Source organism: Nematostella vectensis, chromosome 9, assembly GCF_932526225.1.
Source record: "Nematostella vectensis chromosome 9, jaNemVect1.1, whole genome shotgun sequence".
NCBI classification, from domain to species: domain Eukaryota; kingdom Metazoa; phylum Cnidaria; class Anthozoa; order Actiniaria; family Edwardsiidae; genus Nematostella; species Nematostella vectensis.
Window position 1 is genome coordinate 1,071,881 of NC_064042.1, and position 20,264 is coordinate 1,092,144.

The window sequence follows — 20,264 nt, forward strand, 5'->3', positions numbered from 1 at the left end:
AATTTCTTCCTTATATCATGCTTTATTACCCACAATACCGAATCCATAGGAACACAGCAGGCGTTAACTCCAGAAACTTTCCATGGGAGCAGATTTTCACATTACTTCCCAGAGAGCGCATTTTGAAGGTTTACCGCTACGGCAACAACTTCTTAAGAAGTTTGTGAAGTCCCCTAGACTACTTGGCTGACATTGGCGTGTTTCTTTATAACCTTTTTGATATTGTATCACGGAAAAGACGATAAGCAGCATACAAACAAAGTTTTTAAACATTATGGCGTTTGTTTCCATTGTTTTGGCAGCGGCTGTAGCGACCCTGCCTTCGGCAGTGTCTGCCGATGGTAAGTCGGATCTGTGAACCGTAACTGAACTAAAATAATGTAAATGCCTTTCTTTTGCACTTCACTGTAGAGTTTATAGCCTTCCCATCTTCTATATTATATGAAAAGAAAAAACAACGTATACCAAAAATTTCCAAAAGATATCTTTTACAAGACGGCCTCTGATTCCCATCCAAATATGCTTTCTGCGGAGATTATTGCTCGAAAGGGGAAAACATTTCAAAATTAAGGAGGGTTCCTTTAACCTGTGTGCATTGTGTTTTGTTAAGAAGTGTTAGCCAAATTTGTCTTTTTTTTTGTTTTGTCATGTTTTGATTCTACTCTTTTTCCTCCTTAAAATAATGAAAGGTAGAACGATATCTATCATATGTTGAATGCCAAGTGTTAAATGAAGTTATGGTTCTATAAATTTGATACATGATACATGATACATGATACATGATACATGATACATGATACATGATACATGATACATGATGATACAGTTTATTATACGCGCCTGATCTAAGCAGATCTGGGCTTCACTAAAGGGTGTGAGGGGCAGAGGGGTGGGGTAGCCCAAGGGCAAGGGGGCTGGGATTAAACCCCTCCCCTCCGCGTTTTTTATGTCTCTGACTAACATATATATCCTATATTTTTCTTACAGCATTGACGGGCTTTGGAAGTGGTAAGTGCTGTTTTTTTTTCAGACTTCTTTTGTTGAACCCACGCGAGCCACCGGCTTCTTATTTTCTCCGGCTTTTTGTTTGTGCTGCTCCTGTTTTCATAATATTATTTTGCTTCTGTTTCTGCTCTCCCTTCGTATGGTGGCGTTCTGCGTCTTGCATCGAATAAGTGTCCCCTTGAGGTGGAAATTAGAACATTATAGCCTCCATCCCCCCACCCACCCCACGCGAAAAACATCCAAAACGAGCATATACGGAATGTATGTTCTTTACTTCACTTCCATTCGCCTTTTCATCAGGTGCTTTGATATAGTTGCCTTATTACCATTATAGCTATTTATAGATATGTTCTTTTTCTTTTCTCCACGTACCATCCACCTTCTCATGTAGGCGCTCTCATACCTCTGGCCATCGTCTTTCTGCTCCTCACTATCGCCGTCCTGGTGACCCTCGTTGCCCTGTTCTTCATCGCGTACAAGCGCTTCGTCTCCAAGGTTACGGAGTAAGTACTACCACAGGCAGCCCAAGCTCGGTCATAATGGGGACCACTGATTTGTTTAATTTGTCTAGACACAACATAGAACCAGAATCGTGCTGGAATGTTAAAAGTTTGAGAAAGCTTGTTGTTTTCTATGGAACATCAATATTCTATTTTGTTGCAGTGCTGAAAAAGAAACGGATGTTGATGTCCATGCGGCTGGTAGCTCAAGATCGGGAATAGAAGATAAGGTAGTAGAAGTACGCACATCGAAGAGAATCTGCCATTTTTGTCCGGGTATTAGCTCAGTACTTTCATGTCAAAGGATAAATTACTTCCAGGAGTAGAATGAATAATACATAGAAAGTTAAAAAGGCTAGGAGCTTTACTTGAGTTCAATACCACTTTTGTACATTGTTTTGTATCACTACTTAGCAATAGTAATATCTAATGCGTGCAAATTGGAAGCTTTATATCATAATACAACCTGGTGTGTCTTCGCGGCTTTACTCTCTGCGCGCTCTTCGTCCTAAGGTTTTTAACACAATCTTTATATTCTAGGTTGAAGGCCATGACGATCAGAATGGCGGCAACTACGAGGAGTTAAAAAGAAACGGATCAACATTGACTGAGGCCAACCACAACGAGGCCTATGAATGTATGGAAATGAACGACTACGATTACATCGTCCCCAGGCAAAACGAATACAACAACCCCGATGGCCCTATACAAGACCAGTACAACAACCCCGATGGCCCTATACAAGACCAGTACAACAACCCAGAGGGCCCTATACAAGACCAGTACAACGACCCCGAGGGTCCTATACAAGACCAGTACAACAACGCCGATGGCCCTATACAAGACCAGTACAACAACCCCGAGGGCCCTATACAAGACCAGAACGAAAGCCATGTTGGTCCTAAACAAGACCAACAGGAGGAAAGATCAACAGAAGCTGTTGGCGACCTGTTAGCCTTGATTGCAAACACTGACCAATGGCAGGCTCAGGGCGACGATGAAGCGACACAGAACCACGACGAAAATCCAAACGAAAGGGTCACCGAAAAACCCGAAGACGCTGATCAGCCGCAGGCTCAAGGAATTTACACTGTAAATGCGAACGCTGACCAACAACATTCTCAAGGAAATAATCCCGCGAATTCAAAAGCTGACCAACCACAGGATCACGGAATTTACATTGTAAATGCAAACGCTGATCATCCGCAGGCTCAAGAACATACCCCAGCATGGGTGAACGCTGACCAACAACAGGCTCAAGGAAATAATCCTGCGAATTCAAACGCTGACCAACCACAGGATCACGGAATTTACATTGTAAATGCAAACGCTGATCATCCGCAGGCTCAAGAACATACCCCAGCATGGATGAACGCTGACCAATCGCAGGCTCAAGAACATACTCCAGCATGGGTGAACGCTGTCCAATCGCAGGCTCAAGAACATACCCCAAAATGGGAGCACGATGACCAATCGCAAGCTTTAAAAAAGATAGATGACAAGGCGGCTTTACCCGCAGAATCTGGCCAATCGCAGTTCCAGGATGTGGTAATTGAACGCGCTGTGAAGGACAAGGGGGACTACTTACAAGAAAAAGCTCACAAACACGGGGAACAGGTAGAAGATGTCGCAAAGCATGCTGGAGGGAAGGACTTACAAGAAAAAGCTCACAAACACAGAGAACAGGTAGAAGATGTCGCAAAGCATGCTGGAGGGAAGGACTTACAAGAAAAAGCTCACAAACACGGGGAACATGTAGAAGATGTCGCAAAGCATGCTGGAGGGAAGGACTTACAAGAAAAAGCTCACAAACACGGGGAACAGGTAGAAGATGTCGCAAAGCAAGCTGGATATCCTTACCAAAAAAAGGTCCGGGGCTCGAATGTATCGAGTCTTTTGTCGCGATTTTCATAGAAACGCTGTCAGATGATCGAGTGGCTCAATGAGTGAACACGCGGCAAGGATGTAGCTAGAAAACTCTGTTCTAAGGGGCAAGCCTAGGATATTTCTTTCACTTGCTTCGGAAGCAGACGCTATTTTTTTATAATGTATTTTGTCAGCTCACTAAGCTGCCCCTAGCTGCGCGACAAGATTCAACTTCTTTGTTAGCGCCACAAACAGACGGCGTTAGTGATAGCGCAGAGGGCAACGAATGAATGGACGCTTATCAATATTTCACTATATTGTGTCGAGTGGTGTAAATATATTCAGAACCAAGGCACTTAGGACGCACTCGGAAACAAAAATCATGTTACGCAGGTCAACTTTTTAAGCCCTCTCATATAATATGCCACATACTGTGTCATCTAGAATTTTCGAGTGGTAGTTGGTCTTAATCCCACTAGAAATACCGACAGGGGGAAGGGAGTTCAGATGACGAGTAATATTATCACAATCCCTCTACGATCAGCACTTTTCGGGAAATACACGTAAGTCTATCTTGTACACAGTATAAAGAGTCAGCGCCGTAGTGTCTCAAACGCGAGTTTTAAGAAAACTGTGGAAATGAAAAATATGATAATCAAACGAATAAACACAAAACACATATAATACATAGCTTTCGTTATGTTTAGGTACTGAAAGTAAATTCAGTGCAGTTTTTAGACATATGTTTAGGTTCGTTAACTATTATATTTCGCATCTTCCCATTCATTAACACGATAAAACGACAATTGCAGTATTTCATTTTGACAGTAAATAATAGCAATGTCACTATTTTGTCTTGCAAGTCATTGAGGGTGAGCGAGACGTTAGACATGTTTTCTCGGGTTTTGATGGCACTCATCTTGTTCCATGCGCGTACCTGGGATTGGCTGAGGTTGTGCGCAGTCCTAGGTATCGTATATGGAAAAAGCATAGTATTTGAACATTCATAAGAAATGACCAATTTTTTGGCCGCCAACGACGGGGGGAGGGGGGGGGGGGGTTTCAAGGGAATGCTATTTTCATATAATACCATTATGATAAATTCTGACTTATCCCTATAACTACACTTTTTGAACCAAAACGACAAGTGTCTCTTGAATAAGGTTAAGGCGTTAAGAAGGTTGCAACGCTGTCAATATTCTAGTATGTAATGTGAATCCAAATCATTCCTATGGCTTGTCGGCAGAAACTTCAACGGACCAGGATTTGAGAACAAAATGTATTGAAGCTAACATTTACAAATTTCCTACCACCATATATTACAGCTATTAGCACGCTCCAATTACCCAGTACAATCTCAGTTTCACAATCAACCTGAATCAATCACAAAAGATTAAATGAGGCACGCGTGGTATGAAGTTCTTAAGTCTTCATGCTGACTCACAATGACTCGATCAACAGCGTAGACGAAAACAAATATTATAATTTGGCTTTGGATAGCAGCAAAAAGACATTTCTTCTTATATTTTCTGGTTTTATGAGGTTTGAAATGAAATTCTATAATATTCCCATCGAGCTGGTTTTAAGCTATTTTCGTGAATTCCAGTTAATATTCACTACTCTTGGCGTATGGAATATTTAACAGTTTATTCAAAGTGATTTCCTTTGCGAAACGCAGTTCGGAGAAGCCAATTATTACTGCTATGTATGAATGAATTGAAATTGAGTTCGAACATTGATCCGCACATCCGCACTCCACACACCGCAGGTTTCTCGTTTTACAGGCAAGCAGCCAAAAACATCCATGTCTGATATTTGTTGATGCTGTAACCGAATTTATAACACGGCGAAACTATTTTAATTAATAACAAAATAACTCTATGAGTTACAGATATAACTGTTCGGTAAAATCTTGAGTCGGCTAAGCGTATTTCGCATTTGTTTAATCAAGTTTCACGATAAACTGACGACAAGGATCAATCTTCTCGGAAATAACGACTTACGATTTTTAAAGAGCATAGATCACGACTCACGATTTTTAAAGAGCATAGATCACGATTCACGATTTTCAAAGAGCATAGATCACGATTCACGATAAACGATTCACGAAAACCCCCAAAACACGGAGTTCGCATAACCCGGCCGCCATGTTGGATAATGCTCTCCGCAGGGGGAGGGAGAGGAAAAAGGCGCGGGGAGGGGGAGAGGGGGAAAAGAACCCTGCCCCCGCCACGTACATTTTTCCTCCCCCTCCCCCTGCGGAGCGCATTACCCAAGATGGCTGCTTAGTTATGCGAACTCCGTGTTTTCGGGGTTGTCGTGCCAGAAAAACTATCAAAGCCTACAGGTAGGCTAATGATCATTCACATGACTATCAGATACAAGCAGGATTCAGCCGTTTATACGCTACCATGAACCACCGCGGGTTACGACACATGGATTCCCGAGTGTATGGGCGGTTCAGAGGCGTTAAGAACCAAATAATGAACACGTTAAAAGGCAAATAATCATAGACTATAATAGACGAATAACCCTATATCAGCAAAAGTTTGGATGGCAAGCTTTAGACGACAACGCCCCGGGAATGCCCTATTGTTGCGCACGCACTTGGCACAGAAACGAGTCTGGAAAAGAGTCTTGTTGTCGCCTTCACTTTAAAAAGTGACCCTAACGAATAAAAAATAACCTTCCCTCTTCCTTGTCCTGTGACTCAGACATTGAGGTAATTCAGGAGACGTCAGTTGATTGACAGCAGGAAACCTGGCATATCAATCAATTTTATTTTAAAAAACTGTTGTTTTATTTAGCTCGCTCGGCCATTTCCTTATTAGCATTACATACCATATTTGGGAGTCCGCTTCGATCTTTTTTTTTCACTTTTTTATCGCACTTAGAACTTTGTCCACGTAAACTTGCAGGAATTCTTGTTCACAACGATTTTCCTGGCAACCATCCTGTAAATGGAGCCTAGTCCCTAGCGTTTCAGAATATCATATCAAGAAAATAAGGCAAAAATTTTGTTTTTTCCCAAACGCGGTCACTTCCATATAAGGAAACTAATATTTCGTGGTGGTTACTAAAAATAGCCAGATTTAGAATCGACATGGCGCGAAGGTAATACCGAAGTGCCCCTCTCTTATCTTATGCTCTCTTGATTCTACTTTTTAAGCATCTTGTGATAGAGAATTCAAATTTGCCTTTTACCCCCACTGTATGTGGTGCGCCTCCCCCCCCTCCCCCCCCCCCCGCCCCCCGCCATATCATTGCTGTGGCAGCGAGGTCGCCTGATGAAGCGTCCGAGTGTCACAGCAGTTTGGGCTTCTAAGACAAACTAGGCGCGCGAGGGAACCTGGACTCACATTGCAATGTGACCAGCATGCGCATCGCATGGCAGGGTTTTTTTTAAAATAAAGTTGTTATTGTTTCCAGTGCTCCATGTAGTGAAAATCATTTTCTTGACCAGTTTTTAATGCTCGATTCTTAAGTCGCATTGACAAAACTTGTTGAAAATATGTTTTTATTGACACATACGAACTTTTGATGATGCAAAAACAGCTAATCATTTTTTTATTTTGCCCCCCCCCCTTAATAGTTATAGAAATGTCTAGAAACAACATCAAAGAAGTACAGCAATCCCCCTCTTTATTTTCTCACTATAAGAGAAGCTCAGATACTTTAGCTTGCTGGCTTTGATCATCACAAAAATGCATTCCCTCGCTACAAGGATAGTTTTATGAATGTATTTTGCTTGGATTCCTTCTCAATTCACCAGAATATTCACAAAAATCAATATCATATCTAACTTACAGATTTCGTTTGACCATTAGGAAGATAATGAATGTTGAGAAACCACGAAGAAGCAGCAAGTTACAGCGGAAGCGGTGTTTTAAAGCCACGAGGTTTTCCGCTCTTGATTTTGAATGAAGTCTCTTTTTTTACTCTTTTTTGATCTCTAGGAATTCTCGAAGTACTACATCCCCTTAATAAACCACAACTTTCTGTATCCTTGATGCTAGAATGAAGTTTCCGGGGTTATTAGTGCAAATAAGGAGTTTTTTTCCTTTTTTTTCGGTTTCAAGTCACAAATAGCGGCAAACAACAAGATGTAAATGCCAAAGCGCGGGGGAAGGGTGAGTAAAAATGCTCACGCGCGGTGGTGGGTTGGTGGTTACTAAAAATAGCCAGGATGGGAACCGACATGGCACACGGGTAATACCAAAGTGTCCCTCTCTTATCTTATGCTCTCTTGGAAAGACTAATTAAAAAATACAATACATACAAGGACAATACAAAAACATGAAAATAGAGAGTTGACCTTAAAAGCTGAAGAAGAGACCGTGCTTACCCATCACTGACCGATACGTGAAAAATAAGAACGACAGCACTCATACATCATGGTCTCTTGCTCATAGCGACCATAATAAGCTAGTCTTATCTACATACCCTCAGGCTGTAATACTGGATAAGAGCTACACAACAAGAGCTACACAAATTTAGGAGAGCCGCAAAAACAAAAACAGCTAATCATTTTTTATTTTGCCCCCTCCCCCCCCCCCCCCCCCTCCCCGCGGGTTGCGTGTTGTTGTTTTGCCAACTCGATAGGAATGAAAAAAAATAATGTAAAATAACTCGGAAGAAGAAAACAAGTCTAACTTAAGTAAGCAAGATTGGCAAATATACTCACAGAAAGCTAAATCCCTGAATAGTTTGACTGTTTTGTTGGTCTGAGCGGCGAAGTAAAGTCAAGAAGAAAGAAAATAGCGACGAGCGATAAAATGGCGCTGTGATACCGCGTTTGATTCAAATCCCGACTCCAGCTTGTATAATAATTATGCTTAATAGTTATAAAAATGTCTAGAAACAACATCAAAGAAGTACAGTAATCTCCCTCTTTATTTTCTCACTATAAGGGAAGCTCAGATACTTTAGCTTGCTGGCTTTGATCATCACAAAAAGCAATCACGTCCAATATTGCACCGTGTGCTCAGTGTACATGAGCTTTGATTGATTATACTTTGCCATTTCGACACAGTGAAGAAAAAAGACCACGCCACAGAAAAGGTACAAATCTGACACACTCCACATTCGTTTTTGTTTTTCATTTCTGAGATCTCCATTTATGAACTTGCGCGACTCACGATTATCCACTTATACCTCTCTCGAAACCACTTCTTATATACAATATGAGACCAAACGAGTTTTCCCGCATATTGCAGTAAAACAAAGGTCATCAGATTTGATTTTTCAATCTCCAAGTGTTATCAGAACGATTAAAAAAAGACATGTTTTTGTTATGAAGGAATTGTTAATCTATGCAAAAGTCGTTTCCGACACGTCAGATATTTACTTTCACTTTCCACTAGACATTTCACTTATTTGCTTTACGTGGTCGCTTCATTGTTTGACTAAGCATGCGTAGTTACTGTTTAGCAAAACAGGTTTTATATTTGCCAGGCTAAAATAACAGTTTAAAGATTACCTTTATCCTTAATCTTACAGCTGTTACGTTACTTAATTTTGCTTATGACTATAATCAAACTCTTCCCTTTATCCTGCTTTTGCCATTTCTATCTAAAGAATTTATTCTTAGTCATTTATTATTTCATAGTTGATTTTCTTTCCAAAGTCAATACCCGTTTATTAATGAGATTAGTATAAATTGAGCAGCATAGTAACTAGCTCTAGGATTGTGCTGTAACTGTTATGAGGACACTACACGGCAGTGCTCTAGGTTGGTTTAGTCAGGACTCTCTAAAGTTGGCTTCGTCAACTTTCCGGGAAAGAGATGTTCCTTCACTACCCGCTAGCCAGTGGTAGCTCTACCATTTGTAAACACTCAAGCGGTGCAATAAAGAACAAAGAAGACGGCCAACCCTTGCTCAGCGTGTACGATCCCCGGCTACCCCCAATACCATAAAAAGAACTTCCCAAAAAACCTCGTAACATTTTCCTGGCCCTCGAGCTCAAGAACATTTCTTTTTACAATTGATGCAATTCTCCAAGATACGACCCACGTCATATATCGCCAGACCCTGTGATGACTATAGAAATGTTTATATCAGTGATAAAAAAAAAAGAAAACTTTTGATCCCTTTTGGTTTCAATTCAATTTTTTTGTGGGCCTGCATATACACCATCGCTTAGGCTAAGTTTAAACGTCGTATTATCCATGACTAACTCCCTTAGATTAGGGCCGCAGCGCCCTTAGTCTAGTCGGAAGGAGGCTTCCCGTGCGCCCCAAAGAGATACTCGGCTAATATACATATTTGTAATCCTTAGAAGGAGTCCAGAAAGGATATCGATGTTCCCAATTCGAAATCGTGTCCCATCACCCCGAAAACGGCAGCTAAAGATTTGAGCAAAAAAAACACAGGGTACCCGAGTCTGAATTTTTAGGAAAATCGCCAAATCTATCCCAAAATGACTATAAACTATAAATAATTGTAAGATTCTAGTAGGAACTCTTTATAAGTCCCCATTTTTGAAGAATAATTATAAAATCGTATACATAGAAGCTAACACCGACTTCAAAATTACGTGATTGCCCACTCTGTTTGCTTTTTTTCATTCGGCTGTTTTATATTGCTGCTGTTGCATTGTTATCTAATAAATTTAAAGTTGATTTGAAAATTTAAATAGATATGAGAACTGCAAATGTTTGGTATTCCTTTGGAAAAATGCGAACGCCTGGAGACATTTGTGGTCGTCCATTTTGAAACGTCTCTTGCTAGACTGCAAGCATGTAGGCAATAGAATTACTCTCGAAAATGGTAGATTAAGGGCAGAATCACGCCTCCAAAGCTGCAAAAACGTACGTTAGATTCTACAGCCGATACAGGCGGAAAGTCGAAGCGTAGTTCCGATATTGTGTGTATTTTGCACGCCCGAGATATCCAGCATGGCGATTTCAAACCACTGAGCAAAGTACGAGGGACTCCCGAGGAGAAATTGCAACAACTTACCGATATACGGGAAAGGCGTCTACAGCAGGATGAAGACTCTCCTTATCGCTATGAGGATATATGCAGTCAAATACCCAATAACCTTGATGGAATAGATGTAGAGGTGACTGGATTCCACAGAGGTTGTTACCAGAACTTCACCAAAAACCTCGACCGTCAGAAGAATAGCAACCAAGAAGAACCAAAGCCAATCCATCGCTCTCCCCGAAAGTCATCTGGCACGTTTGGAGTCGAGAAATTCCCTTTTACTTGCCTTATTTGTGAGAAGCTGGAATGTAAACTTAAACGAAAAACTGAACGTTGCACTACGTTTGCCGTCTATAAAGATAAAAACTCTCTGTTGGAACCGACATGGAAACAGGTAGAGCCTCGGTCCCTGGAACTAGGGGAAAATCGTCTGTTCCGTATGGTGCAGGGTCAAGACCTCTTTGCGAGGGAGGCCCATTTTCACACCTCATGCCGAAAAGCCTTTAATTTGCGCTATTTACATCATGTGGAGCGGGAGCCTAACCCAAGAGCAAACGACACAGACGACGATCGAAGAGAAGCTTCCCGAGAGATGGCGTTTACAGTCGTCGTGGACTATATACAGGAACACGTCATCCGGGAAAAAGAAGTGGTGGAGCTGTCAGCACTTCGTTCTATTTACGTAAGCGAGTTAGAGAAAGCAGGTTTCCCGAATCCCCAATATAGAGGCGAGAAATTGAAAGCTCGCCTCGAACATCATGCACCATAATGCCCGCAGTGCTATTCACGACGTTTGAGCCGTGGATATTAGTCGTGATCTTATTCATATTATCCCACTCGAGATGGAAAACGCCAGTTGCCTCTCCTGTGACAATCTGTGGACTTAGAAATGTTGAAACCTCATCTAGAGCCTTCGCTACTGCAGTTTCCAGTTCGAGCCCGAAGTCATAAGTCTCGCAGTGGCCTAATCTGCTGATAATGGTGGTTAGCTGTTTACTTCGATAGAGGTGCCGTATGGTAGTACAAAGCAGGGTGTGCTTCGGTAACTTCCATTCGCCGTTAGTCGTTGCGCGACAGATGTCCTAAAAGGTAATGATATGGGCTGAGTTGGGCCAGGAATTACTGTTACAACTTCAATCATAGCCTAGCGAAATGAATCACAAAGTTTTGGGTGATGGGGCGAGCTTTTTTTTTTATAAAAGAATGTTTGTGCGAAAGACTAAGGAACAAGTAAAATTAGGCCAAGCCTGGGACCGAACCGGGACTACACAATACAATATAATACAATTTGTACACTATTATCAATAACATCTTACCTGACAAATAGAACTAACGATGCGAGTTGTCTCCTCACACTCGGGCTCTGACGACCCGGAAAGAACGAAATTCAAAAAATTCGTCAGTTCAGAGGGCAGAACCTCGTTAGCCACGTTTATGTCGAGGTCGTCAGCAGTAGGTGGCCAGGGGAGGGGGTGCGATTGCATAAAGGCTTGTCTGATGAGAGTACGGAGGTAGAGGGCAACGTCCTTGTATTTATCCACCGATCCCAGTTTGTAACCATGTGCTATCGCATCAGCAACTGATATATCTGCGCTATACACGAGGTTATAGCAAACCTCGATCACCCAGATTCACTTTCGTAAAGTTAATTGACTCCCCGACGGCATGATGTTCGAGGCGAGCTTTCAATTTCTCGCCTCTATATTGGGGATTCGGGAAACCTGCTTTCTCTAACTCGCTTACGTAAATAGAACGAAGTGCTGACAGCTCCACCGCTTCTTTTTCCCGGATGACGTGTTCCTGTATATAGTCCACGACGACTGTAAACGCCATCTCTCGGGAGGCTTTCTCGACTCCAAACGTGCCAGATAACTTTCGGGGAGAGCGATGGATTGGCTTTGGTTCTTTTTGGTTGTTATTCTTCAGACGGTCGAGGTTTTTGGTGAAGTTCTGGTAACAACCTCTGTGGAATCCAGTCACCTCTACATCTATTCCATCAAGGTTATTGGGTATTTGACTGCATATATCCTCATAGCGATAAGGAGAGTCTTTATCCTGCTGTAGACGCCTTTCCCGTATATCGGTGAGTTGTTGCAATTTCTCCTCGGGAGTCCCTCGTACTTTGCTCAGTGGTGTGAAATCGCCATGCTGGATATCTCGGGCGTGCAAAATACACACAATATCGGAACTACGCTTCGACTTTCCGCCTGTATCGGCTGGAGAATCTAACTTACGTTTTTGCAGCTTTGGAGGCATGATTCTGCCCTTAATCTACCATTTTCGAGAGTAATTCTATTGCCTACATACTTGCAGTCTAGCAAGAGACGTTTCGAAATGGTCGACCACAAATAGTCTCCAGGCGTTCGCGTTTTTCCAAAGGAATACCAAACATTTGCAGTTCTCATATCTATTTAAATTTTCAAATCAACTTTAAATTTATTAGATAACAATGCAACAGCAGCAATACAAAACAGCCGAATGAAAAAAAGCAAACGGAGTGGGCAATCACGTAATTTTGAAGTCGGTGTTAGCTTCTATGTATACGATTTTATAATTATTCTTGAAACATTTAGCAAAAATGGGGACTTATAAAGAGTTCCTACTAGAATCTAACAATTATTTATAGTTTATAGTCATTTTGGGATAGATTTGGCGATTTTCCCTAAAATTCAGACTCGGGTACCCTGTGGTTTTTCGCTCAAATCTTTAGCTGCCGTTTTCGAGGTGATGGGACACGATTTCGAATTGGGAACATCGATATCCTTTCTGGACTCCTTCTAAGGATTACAAATATGTATATTAGCCGAGTATCTCTTTGGGGTGCACTCCTTCCGACTAGACTACCTCAAATGCCCAAAGGGCGCACAAATAGATTCAACAATCTTGCCACTGTGCGATATGCATAATGCTATTAATGTTATAAGAGTGTTTTCTGACACTGTAATTCAGTGTAAATACTGCAAAGTGGATAATAAACGATCATTATTATATTATTATCATGAGCCGTATTCCCCACAACGGCCGAAGATCCACTTGCGGTTCTCAATAGACGTGCTATTTGTAGACAAAACTATAAAGCAAAAGCTACATGCCCGTACCCAGGATTTCTTTTGGGGGGTGCGAAATCCTAATTTTTTATGCCTTCGCAGTATCTCCACGGGACGTTTATTGTCAGATTTGGCTACATACCAGAGTGATCTAGCTTATGCTGTATAGTTTTGTCTACAAATAGCCCGTCTATTGAGAACCGAAAGTGGACCTTCGGCCGTTGTGGGGGGGAGGGGGGGGGGGTGTACCCTCCCTTATCATGATAAAAGTAGGATTTGGTTTTGCATCGTTTCAAATGATTCCTTCTATCGAATCCTGTCGTTTCGACATTTCGTGATTTGAATGGCACGCTTGAGTTCTTACCGCCAGGGTTATGGACGTCATGTGGAATTTTCAACATTACTCGAAAGTCACGCTTAATCAGATTCCTCTCTTTTGCGAGGGCCCACACCGCCGTTGTTGACTCAAGCAGAGAAAGGTAAAGTTAAGATAATTTTTCGAAATTTAGAATTCCACACTAAAATACTACTTCTTCGATTCATGTGTCGTATCGTCCGCATACTCCATTTATATCAAATAAAAAGTAAAAGACAAATAAGCGCGAATAAAAAACCCCAGGATTGAAAAATTGTTACATTCGAACGTCTATCAGAATTCAGGATTCAGACGTGACCCCTGAACCAGTGCGCGCCAACACATGGATGCTCAAGATGCCTAACCGTATTTGAAATAGTTGTGTAATTCTAAAGATATCTAGAATGACTGCTCGAGGTATTTTGATATCCCTTCTTACTTGTCACAAGAGGTAGTGCCTAGGCTCCCTGAAAGCAGCCCTTGCAAATGCAATTAGAAAGTTTGGGTTAATTATGAGTCAATCATTTTTTTTTTTGTTATTCTAACCAAAACTTTCATTAATTGAGTGGCAATCTTCAGTTGGCGTAATTAGAAATGAAAATCTCTACCACCTCTCCTGACAGGGGAAATCTGTGATTCCCAGCGGTGGAATGAAAAGGGGTCTAAGCCAAGACTTGTCCTACGAGTAGATCATCGTATTCTGATTCCCAGCGGTGGAATGGGAAATGGTCTACGCCAAGACTTGTCCTACGAGTAGATCATAGTATTCTGATTCCCAGCGGTGGAATGAAAAGGGGTCTAAGCCAAGACTTGTCCTACGAATAGATCATCGTATTCTGATTCCCAGCGGTGGAATGGGAAGGGGTATAAGCCAAGACTTGTCCTACGAGTAGATCATCGTATTCTGATTCCCAGCGGTGGAATGAAAAGGGGTCTAAGCCAAGACTTGTCCTACGAGTAGATCATCGTATTCTGATTCCCAGCGGTGGAATGGGAAGGGGTCTAAGCCAAGACTTGTCCTACGAATAGATCATCGTATTCTGATTCCCAGCGGTGGAATGGGAAGGGGTCTAAGCCAAGACTTGTCCTACGAGTAGATCATCGTATTCTGATCAGGCTGATTTAAATTAAGTAAATGGAGCCATTTGTTTTTTCATACGTTTTTTTAGTCATTTCTGGCGTCGAAAGGATAACCTTCACAAATAGAAAGTATTGTTAAAAAAACAATACAAACTTTTGGAAGATTTTCAATTTCAACCCCCTGGATTGGGAATTATGGAGGTTAGAGGTACCCTGATAAAATAAGGGGTAAAAACTGAGACATCCATTTTCATTCACAACTAATAATTCTAGATAATTAACGCATTTTTGAATATTTATTCATTATCAGACTATATCTGAGATACCTAGTGGATTGCCAGGCCGTGTTGTATTCGCCATGGGATCCGTGGCATTTATTGCAACAGCGTCCCTTTTGCTGATGGCTGCCATGGCCCAAGGAGGTATGTTGGTAGCTTAGTCGCTGATGTTTTGTTCGGGACTCCTGTGGGAAAAACACAACAGGAAGCCAATAAAATGCCAGTACTACTATAGGTCTGTTGCTTTCACCGGGATCGTGTTTTAATAGGACTTTAAAGTCGTCTTAGCTAAGCGCCTATAACTGTCGCTAAACAAAACCGCAAAGTTATCATGAAATGGTTCCCGAATAGGGCAAACCATCTACTCAGTATTATAAAGCTGTGCAATCCGGGCACCATCTTTTTAAAACGACTGACACAAGTTGATGCTAATTTTCAGCTGATGATGATACAGATGATGACCGCGCTCGCATTCTAGAAAAAAATGACGGTAGGGTTTCCTTTTCTGTGACGTGTCTTCCCTAAATTCCCCTATCTTTGTCTGCCCTGCCCTTGCCTCCCTTTCCCTTATTTACGTACTCATTAAGTGTACTTATTTACGTACTCATTAAGTGTACTTATTTACGTACTCATTAAGTGTACTTATTTACGTACTCATTAAGTGTACTTATTTACGTACTCATTAAGTGTCTTTGTCTTCCCTGCCCTTGCCTCCTCTCCCCTTATTTACGTACTCATTAAGTGTCTTTGTCTCCCCTGCCCTCGCCTCCCTTCCCCTTATTTACGTACTCATTAAGTGTCTTTGTCTGACCTGCCCTCGCCACCCTTCCCCTTATTTACGTACTCATTAAGTGTCTTTGTCTGCCCTGCCCTCGCCTCCTCTCCCCTTATTTACGTACTCATTAAGTGTACTTATTTACGTACTCATTAAGTGTACTTATTTACGTACTCATTAAGTGTCTTTGTCTGCCATGCCATCGCCTCCTCTCCCCTTATTTACGTACTCATTAAGTGTCTTTGTCTGACCTGCCCTCGCCTCCTCTCCCCTTATTTACGTACTCATTAAGTTTACTTATTTACGTACTCATTAAGTGTACTTTTTTACGTACTCATTAAGTGTCTTTGTCTGCCATGCCCTTGCCTCCCTTCCCCTTATTTACGTACTCATTAAGTGTCTTTGTCTGTTCAGCCCTTGCCACCTCTTCCCTTATTTACGTACTCGTTAAGTGTACTTATTTACGTACTCATTAAGTGTCTTTGTCTTCCCTGCCCTTTCCTCCCTTCCCCGTCTTTGTCTGTTTAGCCCTTGCCTCCTCTCCCCTTATTTACGTACTCATTAAGTGTCTTTGTCTGACCTGCTCTTGCCTCCCTTCCCCTTATTTACGTACTCATTAAGTGTACTTATTTACGTACTCATTAAGTGTCTTTGTCTGCCATGCCCTTGCCTCCCTTCCCCGTCTTTGTCTGTTCAGCCCTTGCCTCCTCTCCCCTTATTTACGTACTCATTAAGTGTACTTATTTACGTACTCTTTAGGTGTCTTTGTCTGACCTGCCCTTGCCTCCTCTCCCCTTATTTACGTACTCATTAAGTGTACTTATTTACGTACTCATTAAGTGTCTTTGTCTGCCATGCCCTTGCCTCCCTTCCCCTTATTTACGTACTCATCTCGGTATTTATTTGCAGCCCTGTTTACGACTATCATGATTTTCAGCTTTTTATTCGCCATACAACTCATCTTATGTATGATATTCAGCTATAAAGGCTGTCTCGCCAAATTCAGGTAAGATTTTAGGTAAAGGGTCTTATCTAAAAAATGCGCAAATAACAACTACTGTTAGTATAGGCCATCAGGAAATTTTTTTTCGGCAAGCCAACTTTGGCGGGTGGGAGCTTGTTTATATCTTTACCTTGGTCTTATTTTATCTTGGTTTGATCGAGTTATTCTATTTTGGACATTTTGTGCCCTCTCTCCCCATTTAACGTGAAGTGGAATTTCATATCTTCTTTTGTGTGTTATCAAGATTCGTTTATTAAATTAATAATAATGAGTTTAATTCAACCTTTCGCAGTATAGACTGGATTACAGGTGAGTCAGAGATACAAGTAAGCACTACAATAAAGTACAATTAATCAAATGTAATCAGCATATTTAACAGTAACGAACTCGTTGAAACGACTCGTATTAGTAGGCCTCTGATACGATGTAGATTTTGACCTGAGGTTATACCCTGAATCATGTGTAATGCGACGAACTTTAATGATAGGAAAAAGAGGATTATCTGGTTTGATTCTGGAAACGAACCGCTGGCATACAATATTTCTTCGCTCGTGCAACGTTGGAAGGTTTGCAAGCGTGAGTGAGCCCTCATTAACTACGACCTGGGAAAGCGATCTTGAGCGCACGCCCCTGAACATTCTCTAGGGCGTCAGACAGATAATTTGGAAGGTTCGCGAAGGCTGCAGACGCATATTCAATGACCGATCTGATAAGTGACCGGTCTCTTTAATTTGCAGGCCTAAGCCACCGCCTTACTTCCCGCCAACGAATCCATCTCTATTAGAAGTAGAGCAGCCGCCGGCATATTCTGAGAGAGCGGAAACAGAGAATGGAGAGGCAGCTCAAGATGGCTCACCTGATATCACGGAGACTCGTATTTCTATGGATCAGGGTGACTTATTTCGAGAGGGCTCATCCAATACCACAGATACACGTATTTCTATGAATCAGGTTGACTCCAGTTCACCCGATATCACGGAGACTTTTATTTCTATGGATCAGGGTGAATTAAGTCAAGGAGGATCACCCAATTCCACAGAGACTCGTATTTCTATGAATCAGGTTGACTCCAATTCACCCGATATCACGGATACTTCTATTTCTATGGATCAGGGTGAATTAAGTCAAGGAGGATCACCCAATAGCACAGAGACTCGTATTTCTATGAATCAGGGTAATCGAAGTCAAGTGGGCTCACCGATATCACGGAGACGCATACTCTATGACTGACTCAAGTGGAACTCACCCGATAGAACAGCTCACAATGAAATGAAGCCAGGGTGGCAGCTAATAATACTCGAGACTCTAGATAGATAAGGGTGGTTTAAGTGTCGTCATCTAATATCACAGAGTTCCGCATCGAAATGGAGCAATGTGATCCAAAGTCAAGATGGGTCATCTGATGTCACAGAGTTCCGCATCGAAATCGAGCATTACAAGAAGGGTACACTGAGTGACTGTTGGAGTGGCTGTTGTAGCTATCGCAGAGAATCATCCGGATGGAAAACAAAGGCCTGATGGTGGTAAATCGCGGGGGGATTACATCCACGGGGATACCATATGTGGTGCAAAACCACCTTGAAATAGCGGCTCAGTGGGACATTACTATCTTGTCATCTTCCATTATGACACGAAAAATGATGCTTTGGTGATAAAGCCAAAGAATTGAAACACACCGAAACGGTGGTTTGACTGGTTCTATTTAGATATAAGTAGTAGGGTAGATATGGAATTAGCCCTTTTTTGCTGGGGAATACTAATTTTTCGGGGGAATCAATTATCTTGCGTTCAGTTCCGACGGCCAATCATAGACGGTTATTCTATTCCGACGGCCGTCGCATCTATTCTATTCCGACTGCTATTCAGTTCCGACGGCCGTCGCATCTATTCTATTCCGACGGCTATTCAGTTCCGACGGCCGTCACATCTATTCTATTCCGACGGCTATTCAGTTCCGACGGCCGTCGCATCTATTCTATTCCGACGGCCGTCGCATCTATTCTATTCCGACGGCTATTCAGTTCCGTAGGCCAATGCAGCCAGTGAACGTTAAACAAAACCTACCTATATTTTATGACTGGGCTACCACAGGTATCCCAGTAACTAGGAGTAACCAACGGTTATGCAACGCGGGCTCCGAAACAGGCATACCGTATCTAATCTAGTAAGCGGCGCGGCGCTTATGTCATTGTAATGTGTGGTGCGACGGTTATTCGGGGGAGGCACTTATTCGAGGGCGGTGCTTAATGAAGTCTCATTTGACATTGCTAAACAAAGTTTTTAGCTTTCATAACAAAGAAACAGCCTGGAGCTGCATCGCTTATTGGAGCGTGGCGCTTACTCGATTAAATACAATATGCATTTCAATTTTTGTGAAATGTAATCAGTAAATGTGCAGCGTATAAGTAAAACATTTTTGTAAGAATAACACAACATTTTATTAACTTGTTTATATGTAACGCAACATGTTTTTATATCAAGTTTTTCAAGTTCACGCAAAGGCTCCTTAATAGTTTGGGTGTGATCTCTCATTCCATTGTTCTCATATTTTACCCAATGTTGATGATAAAGTTGGATTTAGTGTTGTAAGTCATGGTAATACCTTCGAGTTCACACAAAGCCTCCTTAATAGTTTGAGTGTGATATCTCGTTCCATTGTTCTCTTGACATATTTTACCCAATGTTGATGATAAAGTTGGATTTAGTGTTGTAAGTCATGGTGATACCTTCAAGTTCACACAAAGCCTCCTTAATAGTTTGAGTGTCAGTTTGTTTTGTCAAACGAATCTTCTCTAGTAGATTCTGCATTTGTCCATGGCTCTGAACCATATATCTTTGCCATCAATCTCTGCACATAGCCTTGCACTAGCTGCAGTTGTGGCTGTTTTTATCTTTTGTGTAGTGTTACAGGATAAGCAGGTGGACACTTTACGCCCTGGCACGTAAGGAATCTTTTTTTTTCTTACAATGCTTGACTTGGCAAACCATGAAGACATTGGCTCTGTCTATCATCTTAAACTCTATGACGGTTACCGTTCTCTCTAGAGAATCAAGGAGACTTTTTCCTTTTGGATCTGTTACCTCCGTGGCAACTTCTGTAAAGGTTGTATGGATTGTAGTGCCAAGAAGTGTGCTCCCTGAGAAGTTTTGGACACTAGTCTTGCTGAACACGGCACAACGGGACGGTGCTCGACATGAACCGAACCTGAGTAAAAATACTTGACTTGTGTAAAATTCCAGCCGAATTTGATTGGCTGATTGGCCAAGTGACGGGTGAAAACAACGTGAACGTCTGTGCATTCCACGCATACCAATGGGACAACGAAAATACCAGTGTTGAGTGCTTCGAACTCCCCTAACATTTTGTCGCCCGAAATAAGATACGACAATTAAGAGTAAGACAAGACTACTTACGAATAAGATACG

General features: G+C 41.8%; 1 protein-coding gene and 1 pseudogene across 4 annotated transcripts; one reads left to right on the forward strand and one right to left on the reverse strand.

Annotated features, from left to right (window-relative positions):
- Positions 1–76: 76 nt before the first annotated feature.
- LOC116616317 (retrotransposon-like protein 1) lies at positions 77–18,519 on the forward strand. Of its 4 annotated transcripts, none has more exons than XR_007313776.1 (10): positions 77–341; positions 988–1,008; positions 1,397–1,508; positions 1,669–1,735; positions 2,046–3,934; positions 4,235–4,340; positions 15,093–15,204; positions 15,500–15,550; positions 16,745–16,841; positions 17,576–18,519. XR_007313776.1 is itself a non-coding variant. In XM_048732751.1 (5 exons), exons 1-5 carry the CDS (start codon positions 275–277, stop codon positions 3,417–3,419), a joined length of 1,641 nt encoding a protein of 546 aa, XP_048588708.1. In that variant the 5' UTR covers positions 77–274; the 3' UTR covers positions 3,420–4,220. The 4 variants fall into 4 exon arrangements, 1 of the variants encoding a protein (XP_048588708.1); XR_007313777.1 differs by lacking the exon at positions 4,235–4,340 and having other exon boundaries at positions 2,046–3,122; positions 3,192–3,934; XR_007313775.1 differs by lacking the exon at positions 4,235–4,340.
- Positions 18,520–19,251: 732 nt separating this feature from the next.
- LOC125572337 lies at positions 19,252–20,211 on the reverse strand (annotated as a pseudogene).
- Positions 20,212–20,264: the final 53 nt, after the last annotated feature.

What these genes read in the sequence shown, in the direction of transcription:
- LOC116616317 (XM_048732751.1), top strand. Translation starts at nt 275, where the DNA reads ATGGCGTTTGTTTCCATTGTTTTGGCAGCGGCTGTAGCGACCCTGCCT. An exon ending in TTCGGCAGTGTCTGCCGATG is followed by an intron (nt 342 to 987) that starts GTAAGTCGGATC and finishes TTTTTCTTACAG; the next exon opens with CATTGACGGGCTTTGGAAGT. An exon ending in TTCGTCTCCAAGGTTACGGA is followed by an intron (nt 1,509 to 1,668) that starts GTAAGTACTACC and finishes ATTTTGTTGCAG; the next exon opens with TGCTGAAAAAGAAACGGATG.